The following is a 24,280-nucleotide window of genomic DNA, read 5'->3' as shown; positions in this document are numbered from 1 at the left end:
ATATAGTCACAGGATACCATTATTTTTTAAATTTTTATTTTATTTATTTATTTATTTATTTTTGTTTTTTGCGGTACGCGGGCCTCTCACTGTTGTGGCCTCTCCCGTTGCGGAGCACAGGCTCCGGACGCACAGCCTTCGCAGCCACGGCTCACAGGCCCAGCCGCTCCGCGGCATGTGGGATCCTCCCGGACCGGGGCACGAACCTGCGTCCCCTGCATCGGCAGGCGGACTCTCAACCACTGCGCCACCAGGGAAGCCCAGGATACCATTATTGATGGGAAATATTATTTGATCAACCTGAAAGTTTTCTTAAATGAATTGCTAGATTCCATTTAATTCAAAATGTACCAGTTGTATCAAATATATGCTATATACTCGAGTCGTTAAACAGAGTAAATCCACCCAAATGCCAGTATGATTGATAACAATAGGGCCTAGTGATACTAAAGTAAAAAGTTTCTTACAAATTTTTTTTTCATCAATCAAGAACAAATATCACCAGAATTTTAAAGGCAAAGACTTTAAAAGACTAGGCAAAGGTCAATTCACCAGTGACAAGGCCAAAGACTTTTCCCTCTGTCCATGTTTTCCATGTTAGGCCCAAATGTCTGAGGCTTTAAACAAATGAAAGATGCCAGAGTCCAAAATTTTTAAAAAAGGATTCCACAGACCATATGGAATAAGGCAATGAAAGTTAGATACTTGCATTCTACATAAGGGATAATCAAAGTTATGCCAATATTTAATATGTTTAAGACTCAAAAGTACTTTTGGTATAACAGTGTTTTCTCTTAATAGAAAATGTTTAAAAAACTTTTGTTATGAGGAAATTGTTTGGAGAGAGATAAAATCAGCTCAGCAACTGAACATTCTTTTCTAGTTTCAAAGATTGCCATTTCAGATATAAATGCTTCCATTTTTAACATTTTAAAAATTTTAAACTAAAGTTTTAGAGTAAGCTATTGACAGAAAGAGGATGTAGCAATTTATTAGTAATAAAAAACAAGTTTACATAATGAAATTAACATTAAATAAAACAGACCCAAAATATATAAAAAGAAATGCATTATATCAAATGTTCTTTGTGGTCATTCATCCTGTGTTTAAGCGGAGATGTCAGTTTCATAAACGATAAGTATTAACTTACTTTAGTGGGCAATGGACATTCATCTAGTAATAATGTTATAACAGCTGGTCCCAGTGGATCTTCCAATGGAATAACTCTAATTAAAGACTGGACAACGTCCAACCATCCTTCATCTAGGAGCAAATCAAGACGATTATACGATGCAGCCATATTTTAAAAATGTGAATATATAACTTACAACACAAGATGACTTCACATTAAAATAGAAACACTCTTGGAAAACAGAAACATCCTATAGCTTTTAAGCAGCTAGTATTTGGCATGGACATGGTCATCAACTGCTAGTCATCACAGTAGAGACAAAGAATCCTAACTTACAGGACTCTGGTGATTTGGGGGTATCTTTATTTGAAGAACATTTAAGCTACGGTTCTGGGTTCTCAAATTATGATTAAATAGTTTCCAGCATCTTATTTATGACATAGGAGTTAACTGAGAAGATTAAGTATCTGAAACAGCTGGCTCTATTTTCAGAATGACATTTAGGAAATTGAGGGACAAAAAAGTTATCCTCCCCATTCTAGAAGAGTTATAGTGGAAGATCTGTCAATGCCAAAAATAATTTTATTTTAATAATTTTAGTGAGATAAAACCATTACTGAAATATGCAGCATATACTCAGGATACAATACCGTGCTTATTAATTATTGTCCTTATACAAGAAAATTTCCATAGACTAGGGGGTCTTTTCTTCATCATATGTGTTAAGTATTTTTGAAGTCTTTTATTAAAAAAAAAAAAAAGTGGCTACACTTCTTCATGATCATTAATTAGGAAGTATTTTAAAAAACTTTAAAAATACCTGTTTCTGCCATTTCGTGCAATGTAATCATTGAATAAGGAGGTTCCTGATCACTGAAAAACAAACATTCAAGACATCAAACTGGAAGAAATAAGAAATGACAATTTCAAATAAAAGTTCAAACTGGAAGTGTGGGGGTAGGAAGAGAAAGAAATGTACATTAGTGAGCGTAGAGAAAGAGACGGAGGAGACAACCAGAGCTATAATCTATAAGGACAAACGCACACCACATGTGCTCATTTCCAAGGTTACTGTCTATGATGGCCCACAAATAAAATGGGCACAAGGGCACATGAAAGGACCACCATGTAGCCTGAAGTCAAAGCATGGGACTAATACTGGAGCCCAGAGCCCACTTTCAGCTTTACCTCTAGTGGCCCAATGCCAATAGAGACAAGCCAGGGAGGCCAACATCATCTTCCTCACATGTACCTCAAAGAATCACCAGGAAGGGAGATGACAATCCCAAATGAAGACTTACAGAAGCAAGGGCCTACGTAACATCTTCATTTTTAAGTGTTCTTCTGGTAAATATCACTATGTGCTTAAACTTCATAAAATGGTGTTAGAAGAAAAAGAAACCAAACTTAAGCTACTTAATCTTCTAGTCACTGCTCTAAAATGGCATTTTCCCCTTAATTCAGTGGACTTTCAAACTGTGATCTCAGGAATCCAAAGAGGTGCTTTAGGGGAACTTTTTTTTTTTTTTTTTTTTGCTGTATGTGGGCCTCTCACTGTTGTGGCCTCTCCCATTGCGGAACACAGGCTCCGGACACACAGGCTCAGCAGCCATGGCTAATGGGCCCAGCCGCTCCGTGGCATGTGGGATCTTCCCGGACCAGGGCACGAACCCGTGTCCCCTACATCGTCAGGCGGACTCTCATCCACTGCGCCACCAGGGACCCTAGGGGAACTTTTAATAATGAATGAAATATTTCCCATCAAACAATGATAATCTAATTATTTAACGAGTATATTCACTGCTTATTTGTTTACATATCGTGGCTCTCTGTTTCACTGTGAAAAAAAAGAAAAACAAAAACTATTGTCTTCAATCTTTTAATCCTCAGAATAACCTTGCAATATGCGAATTACTAAATTCATTTCAGGTACTCATTAGGTGCCGGTGTTTGACACATCCTGCGCCTTTTCATAATAAGGGAAAATTCTTATTTAAAAGAATTGTCTTAAATGATATAACTAACTGATACAAACGTTGCTCTGGGGCAATCTGGCAATAATGAAATTACATATGCATATACTCAACAATGCTAGAGAAATTATTACACAGGTGCATATGAGGTTATTTGCTGCAATGTTATTTGTAGGAACAAAAAATTTGGAAGTAGTGACCTAAGTGACTGTCACCAGATTATATGATAACAAAATATAGTAATTTTGAGCATACAGAGGAATACTCTGTAGCAGTCAGAAGCAGTTGTAGCTTTATAGGTCTCAAATATAATGTTGAGAGAAGTTAAAACCAAAGAGACTTCTGTGTTATGTAAAATTTTAAAATCATACACAAAACAATATTTATAAACTTCCTATACAGACATAGACAAACATATGCCAGGCATATTGGAAGAACATACCTTAAATTCAGTAGAATGATTACCTACTGATATTTGGAGGTGGGTGGTAAAAAGGACAATGGGATTAGGGAAGAAGGACAAACTAATAAAAATATGACAAGATCAGTGACCAATAACGAATATGAGCACCTGAATTCTATACAGACACACTTAAAGGACATACACATCCCTACACTCAAAAAAACAAGATAAAATTCTTTGTGGAACAGAAATAGAGCAGAAACTTCCGGTGGAAGACAAAAGCTAAAGTCATACGACTACTGGGTTCTGGGTCAAGAACTAGACAGAGGTCACCAGGAGCTTTATGCCTGCAAGGCAGGTAATGGGGACCAAAACCCCACCTGTGCAAGTGATGGAGCAGAGACTCACCAAATAAAGTGGGAACAGGGTACTGCTCTCAGTGAAAGGAGTTGCAGAGCTCTGAATGATAATCTGAGCTGCAACTGGTATAAACCTGCAAGTCTCTGGTGACAGAAAAAGGCAGAGAAAGCCATGCAGCAGGACCTGGGCTTCTTACAGTAGGATGGGAACTCAGAACCACCACTTTTAGGTTCAGCTGTGGACTGAAGGTCCCTGAGACCCAGATGGAGACAACAAAGGTGTCAGAGAGAAAGGAAGAAAAAGACAGGGAACACACACACACACACACACACACACACACACACACAGAGTGAGGAAAAAACTTCCATCAGGAGGAGCCTGCAAATTAAAATTCCAAAGTCATGTGAATAACATTAATACCATTAGCAATCTGAGGGTAAAGTTACTACCAAAAAAAAAAAAGCAAATAATCAAACTTCAAAATGATTTTAAAATAAGTGTATTTCAAGTGTATTTCCTATAGCAGGTCTCTCACTATGCCATTAAGAATTGTACTGTCCTCTCAAATCAAGGTCATCCTCTCCTAAGTAACAAGGAGAGAGGAGAACAATAAATATAGGTCATTTTATAATTGTGATATCTGCATACACCCTTTTACATATATTCTTACTAAGCCCATCTGTCCTGTCTTTTATGTTTAGTTTTAATAGCCTTATAAACTTCACAGGTTAAGAAATTCTTTTCTTTAGCAGTTTTAAAAAAATAAGCTATGTAACTATGTTTACAAACTGTCTGAACCCCGTTTTGCCATTATATTTTCCAACATGTCCCTTCATACTTGCTCTGCATCTGCCTAATTTTTCCATTCTCAGAAGAGTTTTAACTATAATTTAGTACAAACAGGTTTAAGGTAAAAGTTAGGCTGTTATTCAAGTGTACACTACTTGCCTCACATAAGTGGATTATGTGCTTTAGCAACAAGTTTTCTTATAATTTGTAATATTTTCCTGAAGCTTGGAATTAAAGCTCCTCCTGCTTTGCCCCCACACTCTCTTAATCACCCTTTTAAAAAATACAGCAAAGTCTATTCTGTACCTGTTTTTCCAATGGGCTTAAATAACACTGCTGTGGTTTACTTCCTTATTTGGGAAGGACAACTTTTCATTACAATTTCACAGCACGTTTTAAATGTCACTGTGAAGAAACTTTACATAACAGCTTCTAGACCCTTGCTTGAATTTAGAGGATGTAAATGGCATAGAGTTATATTCAACAGATATTTCCCACAAACATATAAAGATTACATTAAATTAATTCAGGTACCAGAACTACTTCAAAGGCAGGTTTTAGTAAACTTAGGAAGGCCTTTCTGAATTGGTTATGGTGAATATTTGTAAGAACTACCTTCCCCCAGCATGCTCTATGGCAGATAGAAAAATATGCAAAATAAATTTATTTCTATGAGGAAAAAAAAATACCTCAGAATAATATGCACAGGTGTACCTTGCTTTATGCTATACTTTCTCAGGAATAAACAAAACTGTGTTTTTATAAATGTGATTATCAAATATTTAGATACTTAAATATATAATACTAGCTGACCCTGAAGCAAAAAGAACCCAGATAGAACTTTAAAAAAAATACTGTCTTCTATTGAGCAATTGTTACATGCAAGGCACCGTACTAGATGCTTTATATATATTTTATCATGATAATCCTTGTAAGAAAGGTATTATTCTCCTTTTATAGATGAGGAATCTGAGGCTTAAAAGAAGTAATTTACTCAATGTCATGTAGCTAGTTAAGGGGCTGGCCTAGAATTTGAACCTTTGTCCACCATGGTTCTAAAACTTACTCCTAACTACTGTGCTATAGGGTTAAGTTAAAATATTTTTTTCAACTTGAACAATGCCCTTTAATTTCACTGTTATTCAATCTGGGATTTCGTACTTAGACAAAGCAGAGGGGAAAACAAAACAGGTACAGGTGTGTCCTGCAGTTTCTTTTAATTTACAAGCTTCCCAAATGGATCTAAGAGGGCCAACTAAGGGATAAAAAAGAGGGAGAAGGATGAAAACTCTCCTTGACTTAAGTCCTTCCATTGCCAACGGAAGTTGCATGCAGCTATGCTCTTGGTAAAACAACTCATCTTGAATCTCTGGTCAGTGGAGTAGATAGTAAAGCAAGATAAGAGTGAGTCTTCATGAAACCATTACCTCTTGTAACTTCAACACAAACTCACTCCATACTGACTACGTTCCCTAATAAAGATCATAGCTTTAAATAGTGTTTTCTGCTAGAGAAATGTTTACACATTTCCCAACCGGTGTACATGTTAGCAAGTAAAAACATCAAACCTTATAATTTACTCTGCCATCAGAGGAGAAATAAAATATTCTCCCCTTGCCCTATGAGCAACAAGCCTTGGCGAATATATCCTAATGAAGGGAAGAAGTCCAAAAGTTATGGTTCCTGGCAGAAGACTTTTCATTAGATAGGAGGTGACCGTGAGCCAGATACTTACTTATCTACAAGAGTCCGTATGACTGCCAGTGTATCCAGCACTAGTCCGTCTACATTTTGTTTCTTTCTCCTTGGCTCGTGAGGTCCTCGGCCCCTCCTTGGTGGCCGAACAGGGTCCCGGGGTTGGCTCCTCATGTCAGCAGTGGGTACTGCACTGTTATCGGCCTGCTGCTGCTGGGTGTCAACACTGTCTTCTGCTCCACTGTCGTCTCGGCAGATACAGGAATTACCCATGGTAGCAGTGGCACCTCTAGTCCCCAGGAAGCGGGCTATGTGCTCCTCAAGAGTCAACAGCAGACCCTGGCCAAGGCTTCTGCTCACTAAGAACACAGCCCAACCAAAGATAATCATTTAGATAGTTTTCAGTTTTCCAAGTACTGTTGTCATAATCTGGATTTGAGGAACCTGCATCCTATTTGTTTTTAACAACTGAATGCTGAAGAAAGTTGCAGAGTTGATCTCCAACATTATCAATTACAAGGAATCCTGGTCATCCAGTGGCAGTTCTAAAAGAAAAAATGAAAAGGAAAATGAATAAAAGATTCTCACCTACTCAATTACTCAAACTTTCCTAGTTTGATATTATAGATATTAGGATTACAGTGAAGAATCATCTTTGGTTATTTTTATAGGTTTCTGATGCAAAGAGGTGTCTGTATATAAGAATTAACAACCAGTGGTTCCTTTCTATCATTATAGTATAAAGATGATTGATAAACTATATCCTTGTAAACCACAGGAGTTACCATAGATTAAAAAAAAAAAATCTCTATCGATACAGAAATACAAGAGAAGAATGTGTTCAACTGTTTTAAGGGCTCCTTTTGTGGATTAAAAAAAAATTGTCTCCTTTCTTAATTTAAGTGTATGAGAAATTTTAATATGTTTCAAATAAAAATATCTAATTACAGATGTTTGTCTATATGGGGAAGGATGGCTACATGTATATGTATGGCTGAGTCACTTTGCTGTACACCTGAAATGGTAACAATGTTGTTGATCTGCTATACTCCAATATAAAGTTTAAAAAAAGGACAGAAAAAAAAAGTTATGATACCAACGTGATAGCACCCACATTATAACAAGAATAATAAAAGGATAGAGTGTTCTGTTTTTTTTTTTTTGCGGTACGCGGGCCTCTCACTGTTGTGGCCTCTCCCGTTGCGGAGCACAGGCTCCGGACGCGCAGGCTCAGCGGCCATGGCTCACGGCCCCAGCCGCTCCGTGGCGCGTGGGATCTTCCCGGACCGGGGCACAAACCCGTGTCCCCTGCATCGGCAGGCGGACTCTCAACCACTGTGCCACCAGGGAAGCCCAGAGTGTTCTGTTTAAATTGCCCAAACTGCATAGATTTCCCATTTGGAGACACTCTTGAGAATTTACAGAAATCATATAAGTAGTTACAAAGTTTTTCTGTTATGTAAGCAAGACTCTGTTTTGGGGAAGGTAAATATATATATCACAAGGTTACATTTTCACAATGATAAGTTTGTTGCACACAACTGCTACAAAGTTAAGAACAGGGATGCACCAATGATCTTTGTCTGAGCACCTCATATCAGGCACCAGGCTGGCACTGGCAGAATAAAGATGAACAAGATACAGTCCCCACCCTCCAGGAATTTGTGGATGGCCATTCTCATCCCACACAGCATGTTTATCATAAAAAAAAAAAAAAGCCTAATGATAGAGCCAGCTCTTCATTAAGCTGAGGAAATCTGGTTACATGTAAAAAGAAGTAAAGATTTGGAAGCAGGAGACTAACGGTGGGGCTGGTAGCAAAAAGTAAAAAATCATGTTGAGACCTGAAGACTAGGACCCATAAGGACACAAACAGACACATAAGGATTAGAGACTGGTAGTCTCTACTCAACATTTGGCTATTTATAATTACATCCTCATATCTTGAGCACTGGCTCAGAAATAGATATAAATAAAATAATTTAGTGGGATCAGAAGCAACAGAAAACTTATTTCTGTTATTTTGGACAGATCTGTAGTAAATTCTTTTAATATTTGCCCAGTCTAATTACTGCTCATAGGGGAAAAATGGAAGGGAAAAATATATATATAATATTTAATCTAATCTAATATGTAGAGAGGGGGAGGGACAGGGTAAGGGAGGGAGGGAAGAAGAGGAGAGAGGAGAGGCAATGGATAGACATTATCTCCCTCCAGACTACCAAGACAGCAATGGCTGAGCCAAGCAATATGACAGATGTTCCTGGTTCTCCCAACATAGTCAGGCTGTGTTCAAAATTTGGAGGTTGTACTTTAAAGGATGTGACTGAAGTATAGGTAGGAATATGACGCAGGGACTCAGCTGAAAATAACCTTTTAAAAGAGAACACAGTGGAAATTCCCTGGTGGTCTGGTGGTTAGGATTCAGCGCTTTCACTGCTGTGGCCCGGGTTCAATCCCCGGTCTGGGTTCAATCCCTGGTTGGGGGACTGAGATCCTGCAAGCCGTGTGGCACAGCCAAAAATAAATTAAAAATAAATAAATAAATGAAAGAGAACACATTCTAAAACAGCAAAGAGTGGAATACCATACCATTCCCATCACTGCAGGGACCAGGGTATATAATTCCCTCCAGAGGGTAGATAACCAAGAGATTTCAATGCTTAAAAGGAGACAGAAATCAGAAATAACTCTTTTAAAGGGTCCTTGGTATAAATTTCTGTTGATCTTATAAATTATGCTGGTTTCTGAGAAAGACCAAAAAGCAACATTTAAGAAGTGATGCTTTGGAACTTCCCTGGTGATACAGTGGATAAGACTCCGTGCTCCCAATGCAAGGGGCTCGGGTTCAATCTCTGGTCAGGGAACTAGATCCCACATGCATGCTGCATCTAAGAGTTCGCATGCCACAACTAAGGAGCCTTAGAGCTGCAACTAAGACCCAGCACAACCAAATAAAATTAAAAAAAAAAAAAGAAGTGGTAAAATCTCAGACAGCAAACATTAGGTTAAAATAAAAAAGTGATGCGTTGGCCCTTCTCACAAGAAAGTTCACAGAGGCGGCACTGCTGGAACAATTTGGATGACAGGAGGTAAGAATCCAAGGTTTCTGGCAGGCCTGCCACTGGGCAGTAGCTTAGCTAATGTCACTTCCTTGAAATCTTAAATTATTAGATTAAAATTTTTTCATCCATTGATTTTTTAAAATTAATTTTTATTGGAGTATAGTTGCTTTACAACATCCATTGATTTTTTTTTAACATCTTTATTGGAGTATAATTGCTTTACAATGGTGTTAGTTTCTGCTTTATAACAAAGTGAATCAGCTATACATATAAATATATTCCCCTATCTCTTCCCTCGTGCATCTCCCTCCCACCCTCCCTATCCCACCTCTAGGTGGTTACAAAGCACTGAGCTGATCTCCCTGTGCTATGTGGCTGCTTCCCACTAGCTATTTTACATTTGGTGATTTTTAAAAAATAGAAAGTGAGAGGGAATTCACTGGTGGTCCAGTGGCTAAGACTCTGTGCTTCCACTGCAGGGGGCACAGGTTCAATCTCTGGTCAGCGAACTAAGACCCCACATGCCGAAATGTGGCCCAAACAAATAAACAAAACCAAAAAACATAAAAAGTGAATACATGTTCATTTTAAGACCTAAATGCTGCAAAGGTCTTTTGCTCTTTTCTGAAAGGCTTTCTTCATAGCCCATTCCCTTCCCGGAGGTAACCGCTGCTAAAAGCTTCATGAATCTGTTTCCACACCTATTATTATGTACTTACAAATTGGCTTTAAAAAAATTAATTAGAACATCACCATATTTTCTATGATTTGCTTTTCCCCCCTTAACATCTTTCTATACCAGTATATATAAAACGACCTCATTCCGTTTAAGGCTGTACAGAAATCCATACTCTGGATTAACATAGTTTCTTAACCAATAGTCTATAAACGTCTGTGGCTAAGCCAGCTAATACTCTGCGGATGGCAGAATGTAGTGGTCCAAGATTTGATACAAGGGAACTCTACTTGGGAATGAACGCTCTGTCTTCTGGGGAGGTGCTCTCAATGTTATCAGAGCAGGAGGGAATTCCACTGGCTTCTCTAAAGCTCCAGAACCTTTCCATGCAATCAGTATGGAAGTTGGGATGGACATGACATGCAAACAGTAGATTCAATCCAACATGACACATTAAATTGGAGAAGGCATACCTAAGGGAGACAAATCAGGTAGTAAAAATATTGGCAATGATTTGAGGATGTCAAGGTGAGATAAGTCTCAGAAAACAAAGCCCTGAAGGGGAGAGAACAGGGGATCCTATAAAGTTACAGTTTAATGCTAACACTTGTAGAGCTATTTAGAATAATTAACAAGAAACAATGTTGCGAGTGATTGTGAGGAAAACAGTGGGTTAAAAATAAGTTTACAGACATTGAAAAACCAGTGGAAAAGTGTGAGTTATGATATATACATGATCTGTTAGGATACAACTAACTACCCATGTAAGGGGAAAGAGATTCCTATCACAAGCCATATTTGAAAATTCCAAATGGATGAAATTTTTAAATTAAAATATAAATACATAAGAAAGAAAGAAAGAAAGGAAGGAAGGAAGGAAGTTTGTTGGATCTCAAATTCTTTTTTTTTAAAACATCTTTATTGGAGTATAATTGCTTTACAATGGTATGTTAGTTTCTGCTGTATAACAAAGTGAATCAGCTATATGTGTACATATATCCCCGTATCTCCTCCCTCTTGCGTCTCCCTCCCGCCCATCCCTATCCCACCCCTCTAAGTGGTCACAAAGCACGGAGCTGATCTCCCTGTGCTATGCAGCTGCTTCCCACTAGCTATCTATTTTACACTTGGTAGTGTATATATGTCCATGCCACTCTCTCACTTTGTCCCAGCTTACTCTTCACCCCTCCCCTTGTCCTCATCAAATTCTTAAACTTTATTCTATCCAAATATTTTTGCTAAGGCTTATTTAAACTGAATGTAGAATAATTAAATCTATGCATATTTCCATTTAGTATATTTCAAAGCAAATGGAAGATATCCAATAATACAGCTATTTCTAAAAATCTGACTAATTTGGAGGTGAGGAGAATTAAATGTAGTGGGGTTTTTTTTGTTTTGTTTTGTTTTTGCTTTTTTTCTATTTCCAAATTGAACTCAAGTATAGTTCAGGTCAATTTTTTCCAAAAGAGTCATTTTCCTTAAATGACCTAGAAAATGATGTCAACTACAAAATTTGTCAGAGAAGGAAATGGAGTAAAAAAATACAAGTATTTTCAATATTTTAAAACCAAAGACTCTTTTTTAAGGACTATCTGTAAAGACCAGGTATAAATAAGTTAATTAGGGGGGAGAAGCCAGGAGGCATTTCAAAGCAAAGACTATATGAAACATACAAGGAAAAAATAAGAGCTGTTATCTTTAATTTTTTTCTGAAATGAGCATACAGAGTACTCTTGAGGGTTACAGCCAAAAGCAGGACAAATAAGTGAACAATGCGTATGATCTTTCAGATTTATTCAGCACTAAAAAATGTATAGCTTTTCATCTGGAAATGGCTGTCACTTATGACACTTCTCAGAGACTAAATTGTGAATACCTTAGGCAAAAGACTGGGTAGTGAAGCTAAACAATTACACTTTAGACAGCTTCATTTTATCTCATTCCAAAAAGCATTATGTGGCCCACTTTCCAAAGACCATTGTTTTAAGACAGTAACATTCAATGTACAGATCTTGTACAGGATGCCAGAGGCCACCTACAGTACAAGGGCACTGGCTTTGCAGTCACACAGTTTGGGCACAGGTCTCAGCCCTGCAATATTTCCAAATATGCATTCTAATTATCCTGACTACTGACACACTTTAAAACATGGAGGGCTTCCCTGGTGACGCAGTGGTTAAGAATCCGCCTGCCAACGCAGGGGACATGGGTTCGAGCCCTGGTCCATGATGATTCCACGTGCCGCGGAGCAACTAAGCCTGTGCGCCACAACTACTAAAGCCTGTGCACCTAGAACCTGAGCTCTGCAACAAGCACTGCAATGCGAAGCCCACGCACCACAATGAAGAGCAGCCCCCGCTCACCACAACTAGAGAAAGCCCCCGCACGCAGTAACGAAGACCCAACACAGGCAAAAATAAATAAATAAATAAATAAACAAAACAAAAAACATGGAGATAGTAATAGTTCTTACACCTCATAGTAGTTCTATGAGGATTAAATGAAATAGTACGTGTAAAATACATGGCACAGTGCCCAACATGTAAAATGGATCCCAAAATGCAAGATATTATAAAATGAGCAGGTAGCTAATCAGAAGTAACCAGATAATCTGGGAGGTGGGGGCTCTGGAATCAGATCTGTCTTAATTAAGAGCACTAAGATAACTAACAAACTCATCTTTTATAGAACTCGTCTACCCTGTACTGAAATAATTATTACTTATCTATACTTTTAGACAAAGAACCTTGGAAAAGATTGTGGCTTAATAATCCCAAAGGTGATGGGCATTAGAGTCACTTAGGTACTTCTTAAAATCCAAATTCCTCATTCTACTCCAAATAGCCAGCATCTGAATTTCTAGGATGTGGCCCAAGCAAGTGTTCCCTTAAAAGCTCCCCAGGTGATTCTGATGGTGGCCAGGTCTGGAAATCACTGTGCTACAGAACCCAACACAGAAACTGGCACCGTAGGCAGGACTTCCTGACTGAATGAAGGGACAAATTGAAACACTAAAGGGTGATTCTTCTGGGGTCTAAAAAGTTAATCTCCTTTTCCAGAAAAATGAACTGAGACTATCTTTGAACATAGTCTTTTGGAGAGGTTAGCCAAAATAACCATTAGGCAACATTTACATCCATTAGTGATCATGTACAGTACATACTAACACAATGAAACAGCTCCCTGTATTTCCCACCACATCCATCCTATGAAGCATCATACTGGACCTAGACAGTACCCTGCTTATGGGTAATGTTATCCAAGGGCTGACAGACAGAATGGAATGGAAAATGAGTAAGACTAGAGATTATGTAAAGGCAACACATTTGTAATACCTATATACTTCACCTTAAGTTTGAAGACTACTTAGCATTAGATGGTCAAGTCAGTTTTGACCAAAAAAAAAAGCTAGTCACATAATTTAAATATATACAATTATCAGATTTGCAGCTGTGGCAATCATCAACTGATTTCATGATAGTGATACCACTGGATGCCATTGCTTAGTAGAAATATTCTTCTTGGGCTTCCCTGGTGGCACAGTGGTTAAGAATCCACCTGCCAGTGCAGCAGACAAGGGTTCGAGCCCTGGTCCACGAAGATCCCACATGCTGCAGAGTAACTAAGCTCGTGTGCCACAACTACTGAGCCTGCGTTCTAGAGCCCGCGAGCCACAACTACTGAAGCCCGGGCGCCTAGAGCCTGTGCTCCTCAACGAGAAGCCGCGCCCCACAACGAAGAGTAGCCCCCGCTCGCCGCAACTAGAGAAAGCCTGCGGGCAGCAACGAAGACCCAACACAGCCAAAAATAATAAATAAATAAATAAAAATAAATTTATTTAAAAAAAAGAAATACTTTTCTTACCATCTAAATGGTAATGCTTTTTAAATCGTTACACTGTTCATGACTATTTTGCTAAAGGGCATAATTACAAACATTTCCTTTGCAAATCTACTTCTCTGAAGTGTAGTATTATTTATTTTTATCCTCCCCCTTTGAAAAAAGAAAGACTATTCTTTCCATTTCTATATCATTTATGATTTATTAATTTTACATTTTATATGTTTTAAAGCCGCTCTGAGAGGGGGGGAAAAAACAAACTTGGGCTCTCAGTAAGTTTAGTGTTAAAGGAGTGAGGTCTGGTTCAAAAAACACAGACCTCTACCATCATAAACAGCTCACCACAGAGACATCTGCCAAATGGCCTAACCCTCTCTAACAAATGGTCCAGGAATCAATGATTCATCTCTTCAAATATTTGCTTGCATTCAATCATAATACAGCTCAGTGACTTTAAGAATACTTTCTTTTCTCTGAAAATAAGACTTCAGGATTGTGCTGCCAAGACAGGAGAGGCTGGTTAAATGAATGACCATAGGAAGAAAAACCAAACTTTGGGCATAAAATTACTATTGCTGTCATCTTTACCTCATTGTTCCAAAACAGTGGGATGCAGGACTTTTTTCCAATCCACCACCCGAAGGCTAAATTGTATAGCATGAACAATAACAATATATAATACACTGGAAATATTAACGATTTTCTCTCCTTAGAAAATGTTTTGGATTTTTCCCCTAAGACAGTGAATGCATTACAAGTGATAGCTTCTAGTGTTCACTATGCCCCTCGGACATTTTATTATGAAAAATTTCAAACATATAGCAAAGGTGAATTTTACAGTGAACATCTATATACCCAGCACCTAGATTCTACCATTTACATTTTACTATACTTGCTTTATCACATCTCTATCCATCATCAATCCACCTATTTTTTTTGATGCATTTCAAAGGCATCAGTATACTTCCCCCTAAAAAATTCAGTATGCATATCACTAACTGGACTTCAATATGTTTTGAGGTTACATTTATATGTAATGAAATGTACAGGTCTTAAGCATGTATGTGCTGAACTTTGTCTAGTGCGTATACCTGTATAACTCAAACCCTATCAAGATAGGGAAACTTACCCAGAAATATATTTGCTTTTAAAATATCCTGCAGGACGCCCCAATGACCACAATTTTCTTGTATTTAAATGGGGAAAACTTGGAGGGCAACAAGATTCTTTGGTAGCAAAGTAGATAAGAAAGGTGTATTGTATATCAAGAGTACACTTGCCAGTTGAAACAGAAACCACCTAAAGACATTTTAACAAGAGCATTTTTTGTCTCTAGACTCTAAGGTATCTGATATTCAGGGGAAAGGGAAGTGAAAGATTGTGAAATATTTGGTTGGAACTTCACTTTTCCCCCAAAAGGAAAGGCAGCTCTGATAAGATATTTTTACATGTCATCCAGGTGTCCAAAACTGTCTGCAGTGGCACTGGGCACTTGAGGTTTAAGTCACATAGAGTATTCTTATCCCCTGCATTGTAACCTTCAAGTTGTCTGGGAAAAGCACTGAATGATTCTGATATTTCTCTTATGCACTGAGGTTGGTTTAAGAAAGTACATCTTTGAGGTAAAAGTAGATAATTTTTCTGGTTGAATTGTTAGAGAAGGAGTATTTATGGCTAGGACAGAGTAAGGGATTTCCAGAAGCAAATAACAGTAAAAAAGAGAGGGGAAAAAAAATAAAAGAGAGAAATGAATAATCCCTGCCTGGTCTCAAAGTTTGAAAAATTTGCCTTGGACCCAAAAAGGAAATGCTAAGGAAGAACTGAGGTAAGTGCTAATGATGGCTATCATTCAGAGGAGAAAAACAAATGTAATACTCCATGCTGTTTGGGATTTTCACCTCCAGGAGACCAAATAACAGGAAATAATATAGATGTGTCATTCAAACACATACATGATTAACAAATCTGAAGGAAAAGGACTTTTCTGTTATAGGAAACTCTTTGCTATTAAGAAAAGCAAACAAAATGTGTAAACAGTATGAATAGCAACACTTTCCTTAATGAGATCCACTTAAAGTGGTGTCTGAAAACACTCAATTGCACTCTCGACTGTATACCTACCAGAACCTAACAGGCATTCAATAAGCATTTTAAGTGAGTTTATTCTAAAATCTGTAAAGGGGATATATGTATATGTATAACTGATTCAGTCTGTTATAAAGCAGAAACTAACACACCGTTGTAAAGCAATTATACTCCAATAAAAATGTTAAAAAAATCTGTAAAAAAATATTTATCTCTTTGAGAAGCTGAGACATCACTCAATAAATATGAATCTAATGCTTATATGCCAGGCACAGAGCAAAGATGAAAACAGGTCCCTTGTGCTGTTCTTAAAGGGATGAAAGACAGACAACACAGAGTGCCCAACCCATAATATAGCACCTGCCACAGAAGTCCATGCATATAGCGTCAGGTTCACTAGGAGGAGGCCTCTCGTTCCCGCATTCTTCCAGTGGAAAAGGAACTTAGTAACATTCAAGTATCTCCATAGGAGCAAGTTTTTAGGTGACTGTATAAATCAGCATTAGCAAAAGAGGAATGAAGGATTTATATTTGCACTGCAACACATTCATGTCTTAAATAAGCCAAAATATTGTTGGTACAAATATCCCTGACCACACAGTGAAAGTTAACTGAAAGTCCATAAATTAAATTGATAAAGATGAAGCTAACAGTAACTCTAATGAAAAATAAAGAGGAAACACGATGAAAAACCGAGATCAATTTGAGACAATACTGATGATGCATCCCAAATAAGCATCCCCTTCCTGAATATTGTAGGAATCCCCATTCTGCATATGACATGTAAGAAGCTTTGCATTGGTGCCAAGTTTCCCATGACAGTACTTCCTGGGAGAAAAAGGTATTAGAGATAACAGTAAACTCTAATGCTGTGCTAGTTTTAGTTTATGAATATTATGTTTTAGTACTCCTTAATAATTTACTTGGCAGGTTATTAATAAGTAGCCTTTAGGCATAGGTAGGTATGAACAACTATGAAGCAATAAGAATTGAAAAAAAGGAGAGGGGCCAGGTAGGAGCCATACTTTGAGAATCATTGCATTAAAGGAGCACAGATGAGGAAACTTAATTCTTCAGGAGGTAGAAGGGGTAAGAAAAAAAAACTAACACTGAAACATTAAGCTGAGGTAATAATAAACCTGCCAAGTAAGGTATTTCAAAACCTTCTACTTGATGTATATATACATACATGAAATTATGCTTGGAAGCTATAATTTCAAGCAATAAGAAAGCTACATACAGGGTTCATTCCTTAACAAACTTAAGGAGTGCATCAATCCTTTGCTGTCTCAAATGCATTCTTAGTTTTCAAAAGCTTAGAGAGGGAGAAAGGGGAATATTCTCTAAGAGTTTATCACTATTTATTAGATAACTTTATCTCATTTAGCCTTGTATATATCATAGTTATCTACAGTTAAACATGTTTTTACATACTGAACCAGCAAGCATTCCCTTTTGGAATGGACACTGAGAGTAAAATATAACAAATATGTACTTTTTTTTTAATCATAAAGGTTGGCAAGAAAACTATATCAAAAGCCAACTTATTGAACAGATAAACCAAAGGGCACATATTCACTTTTTTGCATTCCTAAAAGTTGTGAAAGTCTCCTCCTAAGCTGGTGGCCCAAGTTATGGCATTTACTACTTCATAACTGTTCTGTTCTTCAATTTTCTAACTTGCATACCAGGAAAAAACTATCCAAATTCAATGGTAAATGCCTTGAAAAATGCCCAAATATTTGAAGAGAAGCTAAATAGATACTTTACTACCCACCCTTCCCCAGCCATAACTCTTTTGAAGTAGATTACCGTTGTTCTACCGTGGTTCCTGTCTGTGATGCCTAATGACTTTTCACTTACTTTTGCAACCCTGCGACGGTCACATCCTACTTTACAAGAATCCCACCACAAAACAGAAAATTTCCAATTTAAAGTAGCATAATAGTGAGACTTCCCTAGTGGTGCAGTGGTTAAGAATCCACCTGCGGATGCAGGGGACACAGGTTCGATCCCTGGTCCGGGAAGATCCCACATGCCGCGGAGCAACTAAGCCTGCGTGCCACAACTACTGAGCCTGTGCTCTAGAGCCCGCGTGCCACAACTACTGAAGCCCGCGTGCCTAGAGCCTGTGCTCCACAGCAAGAGAAGCCACCTCAATGAGAAGCCCACACCCTGCAATGAAGAGTAGCCCCCGCTTGCCACAATTAAGAGAGAAAAGACTGCACGCAGCAACGAAAACCCAACACAGCCAAAAAAATATATTAATTTAAAAAAACAGTAGCGTGATAGCGATTACCATCTCAAGAATTCCTAATAATTTTCAAACTATATGGGTACTAGATTGTCCAAGAGAGTTGTATTTTAAAGAATGCAAAATGACTTCTCATTTCATTATAACAAATTACTTCATTATTAGGAAAAGCAGAGGCAATTCCTGATAGACTGAATTAAGCTCATGAGTTGAAACAGACTGTAATAAATTCACTTTAGGAACACACAATGCTTTTTTTTTTCATTATACTCTTGCCAAAACATACTTCAAAGTTGTTGTTTTCCCCTATTCACTACAGAATAGCATACTACTACATAAAATGCTAAGATTTTATTTTCTCTTGATTCTTGGCCAATTTACTAACTGGAAAGTTATTTTGCTGACAAAGCAGAAAAAGTCCACATAGAGTATGCTGGAACACTTCCTATAGTCAATAACGTAAAAATAATCATGGAGTACAGAAATAATGAAAACAGCAAAAGCAGGACACAGACCTTAAGCAGTAGGTCTGGACGACATGTACCCTGGGAACCAGAAAGCTCACAAAATCACCACAGTGATTTTTTCAAAAAAGACTCATGGAACATAAGATTAGAAAAACAGGAAGTTCAAGTCGGCTTTTTGTTTTTTAAAAAAAAACTTCAAAAATCACAAATTACTAAATATTTGTTAAACCAGCTCTAACAAATACAACTAAACAAAAATTAGGAAAATGTCAGACATGGGCACAGTACGTATACCCTCACAGAGGGAGCTACAAGGCAAGATGTCACCCCAGGAAATGCAAACTATATATGGTGAAAAGTAGAAAAAACCACTGTGGAAGAGAAATATAAAAGCAATAGCTAATGCGCCTCATAATCTATAGTTTGGGGCTACTACAGGAAGGCATAGTATTCATGGAAAAAAGAGGAGGTCTCATTTATAAAATCACAACTGAGGGAGGAAACATGATAGTCACTACCTGTAGACATCCAAAGGCCACAAATGCATATATATGGGAAAATGGGAGGTAGTTTACAATATTGAGATCAAATTACCTACAAGAAAATTTCAGCTGTCAGAAAAAAAAATTCCCGAAGGAAAAGATTATATCATAGGGCTATCTTCTGCCAGTACCATCAGAAGTTCAAAGTAAATTAAAACTCTGGGAGCAAAACTGGAAATCCCTCTACCCCCATCTAAGCAGGGGTTGAAATCATGGGTTTAAAATTATATGACCTACAAAACTGTAAACCTTGAAGCTTTCGGTACAATATGGCTTCCAGCACTCCATAGGTGATCAACAAGTGTATTAAATGCTAATCCCTTACATCTACATATTGCTTTACAGTTTAGAAAGTGCCTTCACTTTCATTTCTCAACAGCAACCCCTTTGATGGTAGAATCACAGTACTTTACTTCCACACAGCTTGTAGTCTGTAAAGTACTTTCACACACTGTTATTTTACAGAAGAGACCCAAGGAGGTTAAGGAGGAGGAGATGGTAGGTAAGGGGCCTGGACAACCAAGGGACTCTATTCAGTCAGTTAAATAGACACTTCTAACCTTTAGAAGTTCAAAGTACAACACTCCAGGGGGAGCAACCTCATTCAGCTATACAGGATAGAACGCCAGAGTCTCAGTGGACCATTTCTGCCTCTACCTCCGCCCCCAAAGACAGGGAAACTGAGGTAGCAGGTAGAACAAAAGCCTGATCTAGAGTCACGCAGGGCGTGTTGGTGGGACGGACTTCCCCCACTCCACCTGCACTACACCCAGAAGCGGCTGAATCCTGTGTTTGAGAGGAAAACGCTTGCCATTCCCGCTTCCCTCTCACTATTCCCCACCCAGGCTTTCCTATGGATGGGGGTCTTTTCTTCCCGGAATCGCGCAGCAAATCCCCTCTCTCCAGGCCCTTACCCATTTGTCACATGGGGCCTCCGAGGTAGAACCCGCTAGCTCTGGCTCCCAACTCCTAGCCTCTCTCTCTGAGGCGTCTCTTGACCCTAAGGCACGTCTAAGCTTCCCCGGCTATGGTCTACCTCCCACTCGTGCCACCTAAACCTCAAACTCCACAAAAGGAAACCCTCCCCAAACGTCCTCCCACCTACCTCCTCCACCCTGGGCACCCCTGAGGAGCGCTCCTAAATATCAGCAGCCTCCCAGGAGCTACCTGCTTCTCACCTGGGCCCCTTTAGCCGCGGCCTCCTCAGAAAGGCGATCCCCAACAACCTCCTCGGTCAAGAACCCCCTATAGGGGGAACACCCGCTTCCAGAAACCTCTCCGAGCGTCTTCAGCACGGGCCTCGCTGGAGGACCTTCGGGCTGTTTCCTGGGCTCTGCCCAACGCCACCCCCTCCCAGGCCCCTTCTCGGAACCTCCCCCGGCCCCAGTCCGGTCTCTCCGCCGCAGACTCGGGCGGCTGTTCCCCTCCCTCACGGACGTCCCCAGCCCTGGGATTCCCCCCGCTCCGCGTCCCCAGGGGCTTCCCGGAGCAGCGTGACTGGGCTGCGGCACTGACTTTCTCCAGCTCCCGGGCCCACCCGAGGGAGGAGGCGGCTGCGGCGACGGCGCAACTCCTTTGTGACAGGTCCGAGAGAGCGGTAAAGATGGACGCGAGGCCACGGCGCTGCCATTACGTGCTGGGCCCACCCCCGCTTCGTACCGCCCAGGCCCTCCCTCAGTCCCCTAGGAAACGCCCCTTCCTCGGTGGCAATCCCTCTTCCTGAAAGCCAATCAGCTTTCAGATAATACGTCACGTGACATCGGCGCTCGGCCCGCCCCCTTGGAGGCAGCTGGCCAATCCCCTTGCTGAAGTGCGAATGGCCCAATCAAGTCTCTCCCGCTAGCTTTCTAAGGCCCGGATTTCCATCTGTCTCCTGCGGAGGAAGAGAGGTGCGGATTGGGTTACGCTGCCGGAAGGGGGGCGGAGCTCTGTTGTGGCGGTGAGGAGAAGGAAGCTCGGCAGGGTCGAAAGAAATATAAAAGCAAAGGCTATTTTCTTGCTTTCTTTCTGTTTCTTTTCCCTGAAGAGCGAGCGGCCCTTGCGGTGGCGTTTTGGGGTGGGCGCCGCCGAGGTGAGGGGGTCTCGCCTCCCGCACGCTGGTAGGTGAGTGCGGCCTGGGCCCTGGCCAGGCAGCGAGACCTGGGCTCCGGCTTCCTCGCTCCGGAGGTGAGGGGCTGCGTTTGATGGGAGGTTTAGGGCCAGGTCTGCCCTCAGTCCGCTCTCTCGCCCAGTGTTCTGAGTCACCGGGGACTGGGGCTGGCGGGGCCCAGCCTGAGGGAAGCCGAGGGAGCCCGCGGGAATGCCTTCAGGTCCTGTGGAGGGGGATGCCAACCCTTTCAAGGGGTCCTGGGACTTTGGGCCTCTAGTCGGCTCCCCTCTACCTTTTCTGTCAGGTGGGGCCACCCAGGCTCCAGGTGAGGAGCGGGCTCTATCCCAAAGGTCTTGGAACGGCTCCAGGCTACTCGGGAGATGTGGGGGGTGCCTGGTTGGAAATGATTGAGTCACAGAATGAGTGCAGGAGGAGAAACATTTATTATGTACCATGTACCAGTAGATGTGCTCAGTGCATTTTCTTCTAATGGAAAACAAACCGGTGTGCTCGTTTTGCAGAAAACTTAGGAAACTAAGACCGCGCGGGTTGAAGCGTCTTGTTTGAGAGTTGCTGGCCCAGGTGAATGTCAGTGCGCATGGCGGGAAAGGGGGAGTGCGCGTTCAGAACACTGGTTCTTAAACTAGTAGAAAACAAGAGCTTCTGCGGCCCTTTTAAAATGCATATTCTCGGACCCCACCCTAGATAGTCGGACTGGGGTGTTGGGTGGGACCCAGGAAGCCAAGTGCGGGTCTCGTGGTCAGAATTCCCAATGACCTATTGTGTACCAGCTGTTGGGTAAGATTTGTTGATAATTCATTCAGCTGTGTGCCTTATTGCTTTGTTAACAAGGACCCCGTTAAATGGTTTGGAAGGCACTGCTTTTGAAACACTTGAGAGGAATTAGTGTGTAGGCCCCTTTTTGATAACAAGCAATTGAGCTGAGGTAAAGGCAGCTTGTACAGTCTTTCAATCGAGGTTAACAATTTGTAAGGGTCTGAAAGCAGAGGCTACCCAATTATCTTTCTCACCTGAGGTCTTGGTGCCTCCGGTGAGAAATTCTTCGTGGTTGTAAGAAAGGAAGAATTATGTCAATACCATTTACCTGGTTAACAGTGTTTAGCTTCTAAGAATCTTGCTGTTTTGGTTAGAATCAAGCTGCTGCTTCAGAAATTGAAAACCACGTATCTGGTAAATGAAGTAATTTAAGTGCATGGTTTAGCCATAGACTCAGTTGTGTGTAATTATGTCTTCGTGTCTGCTAAATTAAACAATTTCAGTGTGCTCACTGTCGATCACCTTTTGTACACGCTTTGTCTTAATTCTCAAATATGATCTGTGTCACTTTTTACTATAGGATGTGTTTTACAGATTATTTTGTCCTTGTCTTTGGTTTTCTGCATTTTCATTATGATGTGTGCAACTATGGATTTGTTTCTGTTCAGTTTGGTGTTTATTACACTTATTAATTTGTGGATTGGTGTCTTTCATTAGTTCTGTAAAATTCTCAGCCATTTTATATTCATGTATTGCTTCTGCCCCGTTGTTTATCTTCCTTCTTTATTGATTTAACATAGACCTTTTCACTCTCTTCTTTATGCCTCTTACTCTTCTTATTTTTCTATACTATATTATGAATAATTTCTTCTTTATTAATTATTTCATAGGTTACTTCTAACCTGTTACTAAACTCATCTGTTGCAATCTTAAATTCAGTTATTGCATGTTTTAGTTACTGAAGTTCTATTTTTTTTTTCTTTTCAAATGTGCCATGCCACTGTCTTACAGCTTCTTATTCTCTGCTATTAATTTTGAGACTTGGTTTTTATTTGTTTAAACATGGTAAGCATAGTTGTTTTGTAATCTGTATGTGTTAATTCCTTTGGGAATGTGAATTTCCTTTGAATCTGTTTCTGTTACCCATTATTCTTGCTTTTTTTCTTACCAGTTCACCTTTACCTTCATGGTGTAGTTCTTTGGGGTACCAGATTAAGATGGAGAAAGAGGTGGTTGGTTATCAGACTCCGCACACCCTGGGTGGACTCCCTGCTTTTGAGTTTTGCTTTGCAAGGGCACCAAAACAGTAACTTTCAATTTTCAAGATCAGAGAAATCCTTGGGATGAAAACCAGTTTGAATATTGGACTTAATCTGGTTTTCACCTTGTCTTGGGTTTTTGGCCAAGTTCTTTACCATCTTGTTAGCTTTTCTGTTTGTTTAAAAATTATTTTTAAAAATTCTTCCAGTTTTACTAATCATAGAGGTAGGGGATTGGTCTCAGTTACCTAGCCCACTATTTCTGGAAATGAAGGTCCCCTTTGATTTTGATTTTAGAGTGTGAAATATGTCATTTCAGGCAAACTTGAGTTAAAGATTATTTTTCTTAATATATGTAAAACTTCCACCACTTTTCACTGTGCAGTGTCATAGCTGCAAAATTAAGCTTCCCCTGTGCTTTTTTTCTAGTCTTCCTTATCTAACTTCCATTCTCTGAGCGCATTTAACCTCATTCTATACTTCCTTAAATTGCTCATGTACCAGCTTTATCTCTTTTATTGAGTGCAAGTTCCTCACTTGCTAAAAAGTAGTGCCAGTTTACTGCCTAGCACTGTGCCTTGCACATAATAGGTTCCCTGTAAAGATTTACTTCAAAAGTACAGCTGAATGAGTTAGTGGGCCTTGTATGATTGGTGTAATGTAAAACCTTTTTTTTTCTTTTTTAAATTTGGTCTTAAGAGAGGAGATAGATAAAGCCTGGAGGGTGGGGGTGGGAAGGAGTATGATTTAGTGTGGGTTAGGTTCCAGAGTTAGCCCAGATCGTAAAATAGTGTGTAATCAAAGCTATCCTCGAAAAACTTTTAGGGAGGCATCATGTTGGATGTAGGTATACCAGTGCAGCAAAATTCCA

At 39.7% G+C, this 24,280-nt stretch overlaps 2 protein-coding genes across 6 annotated transcripts in view; one reads left to right on the top strand and one right to left on the bottom strand.

Moving 5' to 3' along the window:
- The window catches only part of RSPRY1 (ring finger and SPRY domain containing 1), a 33,093-nt gene extending 12,164 nt beyond the window's left edge, over positions 1 to 20,929 (bottom strand). The window contains exons 1-4 of one of the 4 annotated variants that reach the window (XM_024747446.1): positions 20,800 to 20,929; positions 6,393 to 6,897; positions 1,953 to 2,005; positions 1,151 to 1,263 (exon numbers count right to left, since the gene is read on the bottom strand). In XM_024747446.1, the coding sequence (XP_024603214.1) occupies positions 1,151 to 1,263; positions 1,953 to 2,005; positions 6,393 to 6,742 (516 nt within the window). In that variant the 5' untranslated portion in view covers positions 6,743 to 6,897; positions 20,800 to 20,929. Of the gene's footprint in view, positions 1 to 1,150; positions 1,264 to 1,952; positions 2,006 to 6,388; positions 6,898 to 20,462 lie in introns of those variants that run through there. The other 3 variants (XM_024747447.1, XM_024747448.1, XM_024747449.1) reach the window with 3 other exon arrangements.
- A 271-nt stretch (positions 20,930 to 21,200) lies between these two features.
- PSME3IP1 (proteasome activator subunit 3 interacting protein 1) overlaps positions 21,201 to 24,280 on the top strand; it is a 41,773-nt gene continuing 38,693 nt past the window's right edge. The window contains exon 1 of one of the 2 annotated variants that reach the window (XM_024747476.1): positions 21,201 to 21,387. The gene's annotated coding sequence lies outside the window, so the exon portion shown is untranslated. Of the gene's footprint in view, positions 21,451 to 24,280 lie in introns of both variants that reach the window. The other variant, XM_024747477.1, reaches the window with a different exon arrangement.

This window comes from Neophocaena asiaeorientalis, unplaced genomic scaffold, assembly GCF_003031525.2.
Source record: "Neophocaena asiaeorientalis asiaeorientalis breed wild unplaced genomic scaffold, Neophocaena_asiaeorientalis_V1.1 scaffold438, whole genome shotgun sequence".
NCBI lineage: Eukaryota > Metazoa > Chordata > Mammalia > Artiodactyla > Phocoenidae > Neophocaena > Neophocaena asiaeorientalis.
Note: the sequence above shows the minus strand (reverse complement) of the source record. Positions and strands in the feature narration are given on the sequence as shown.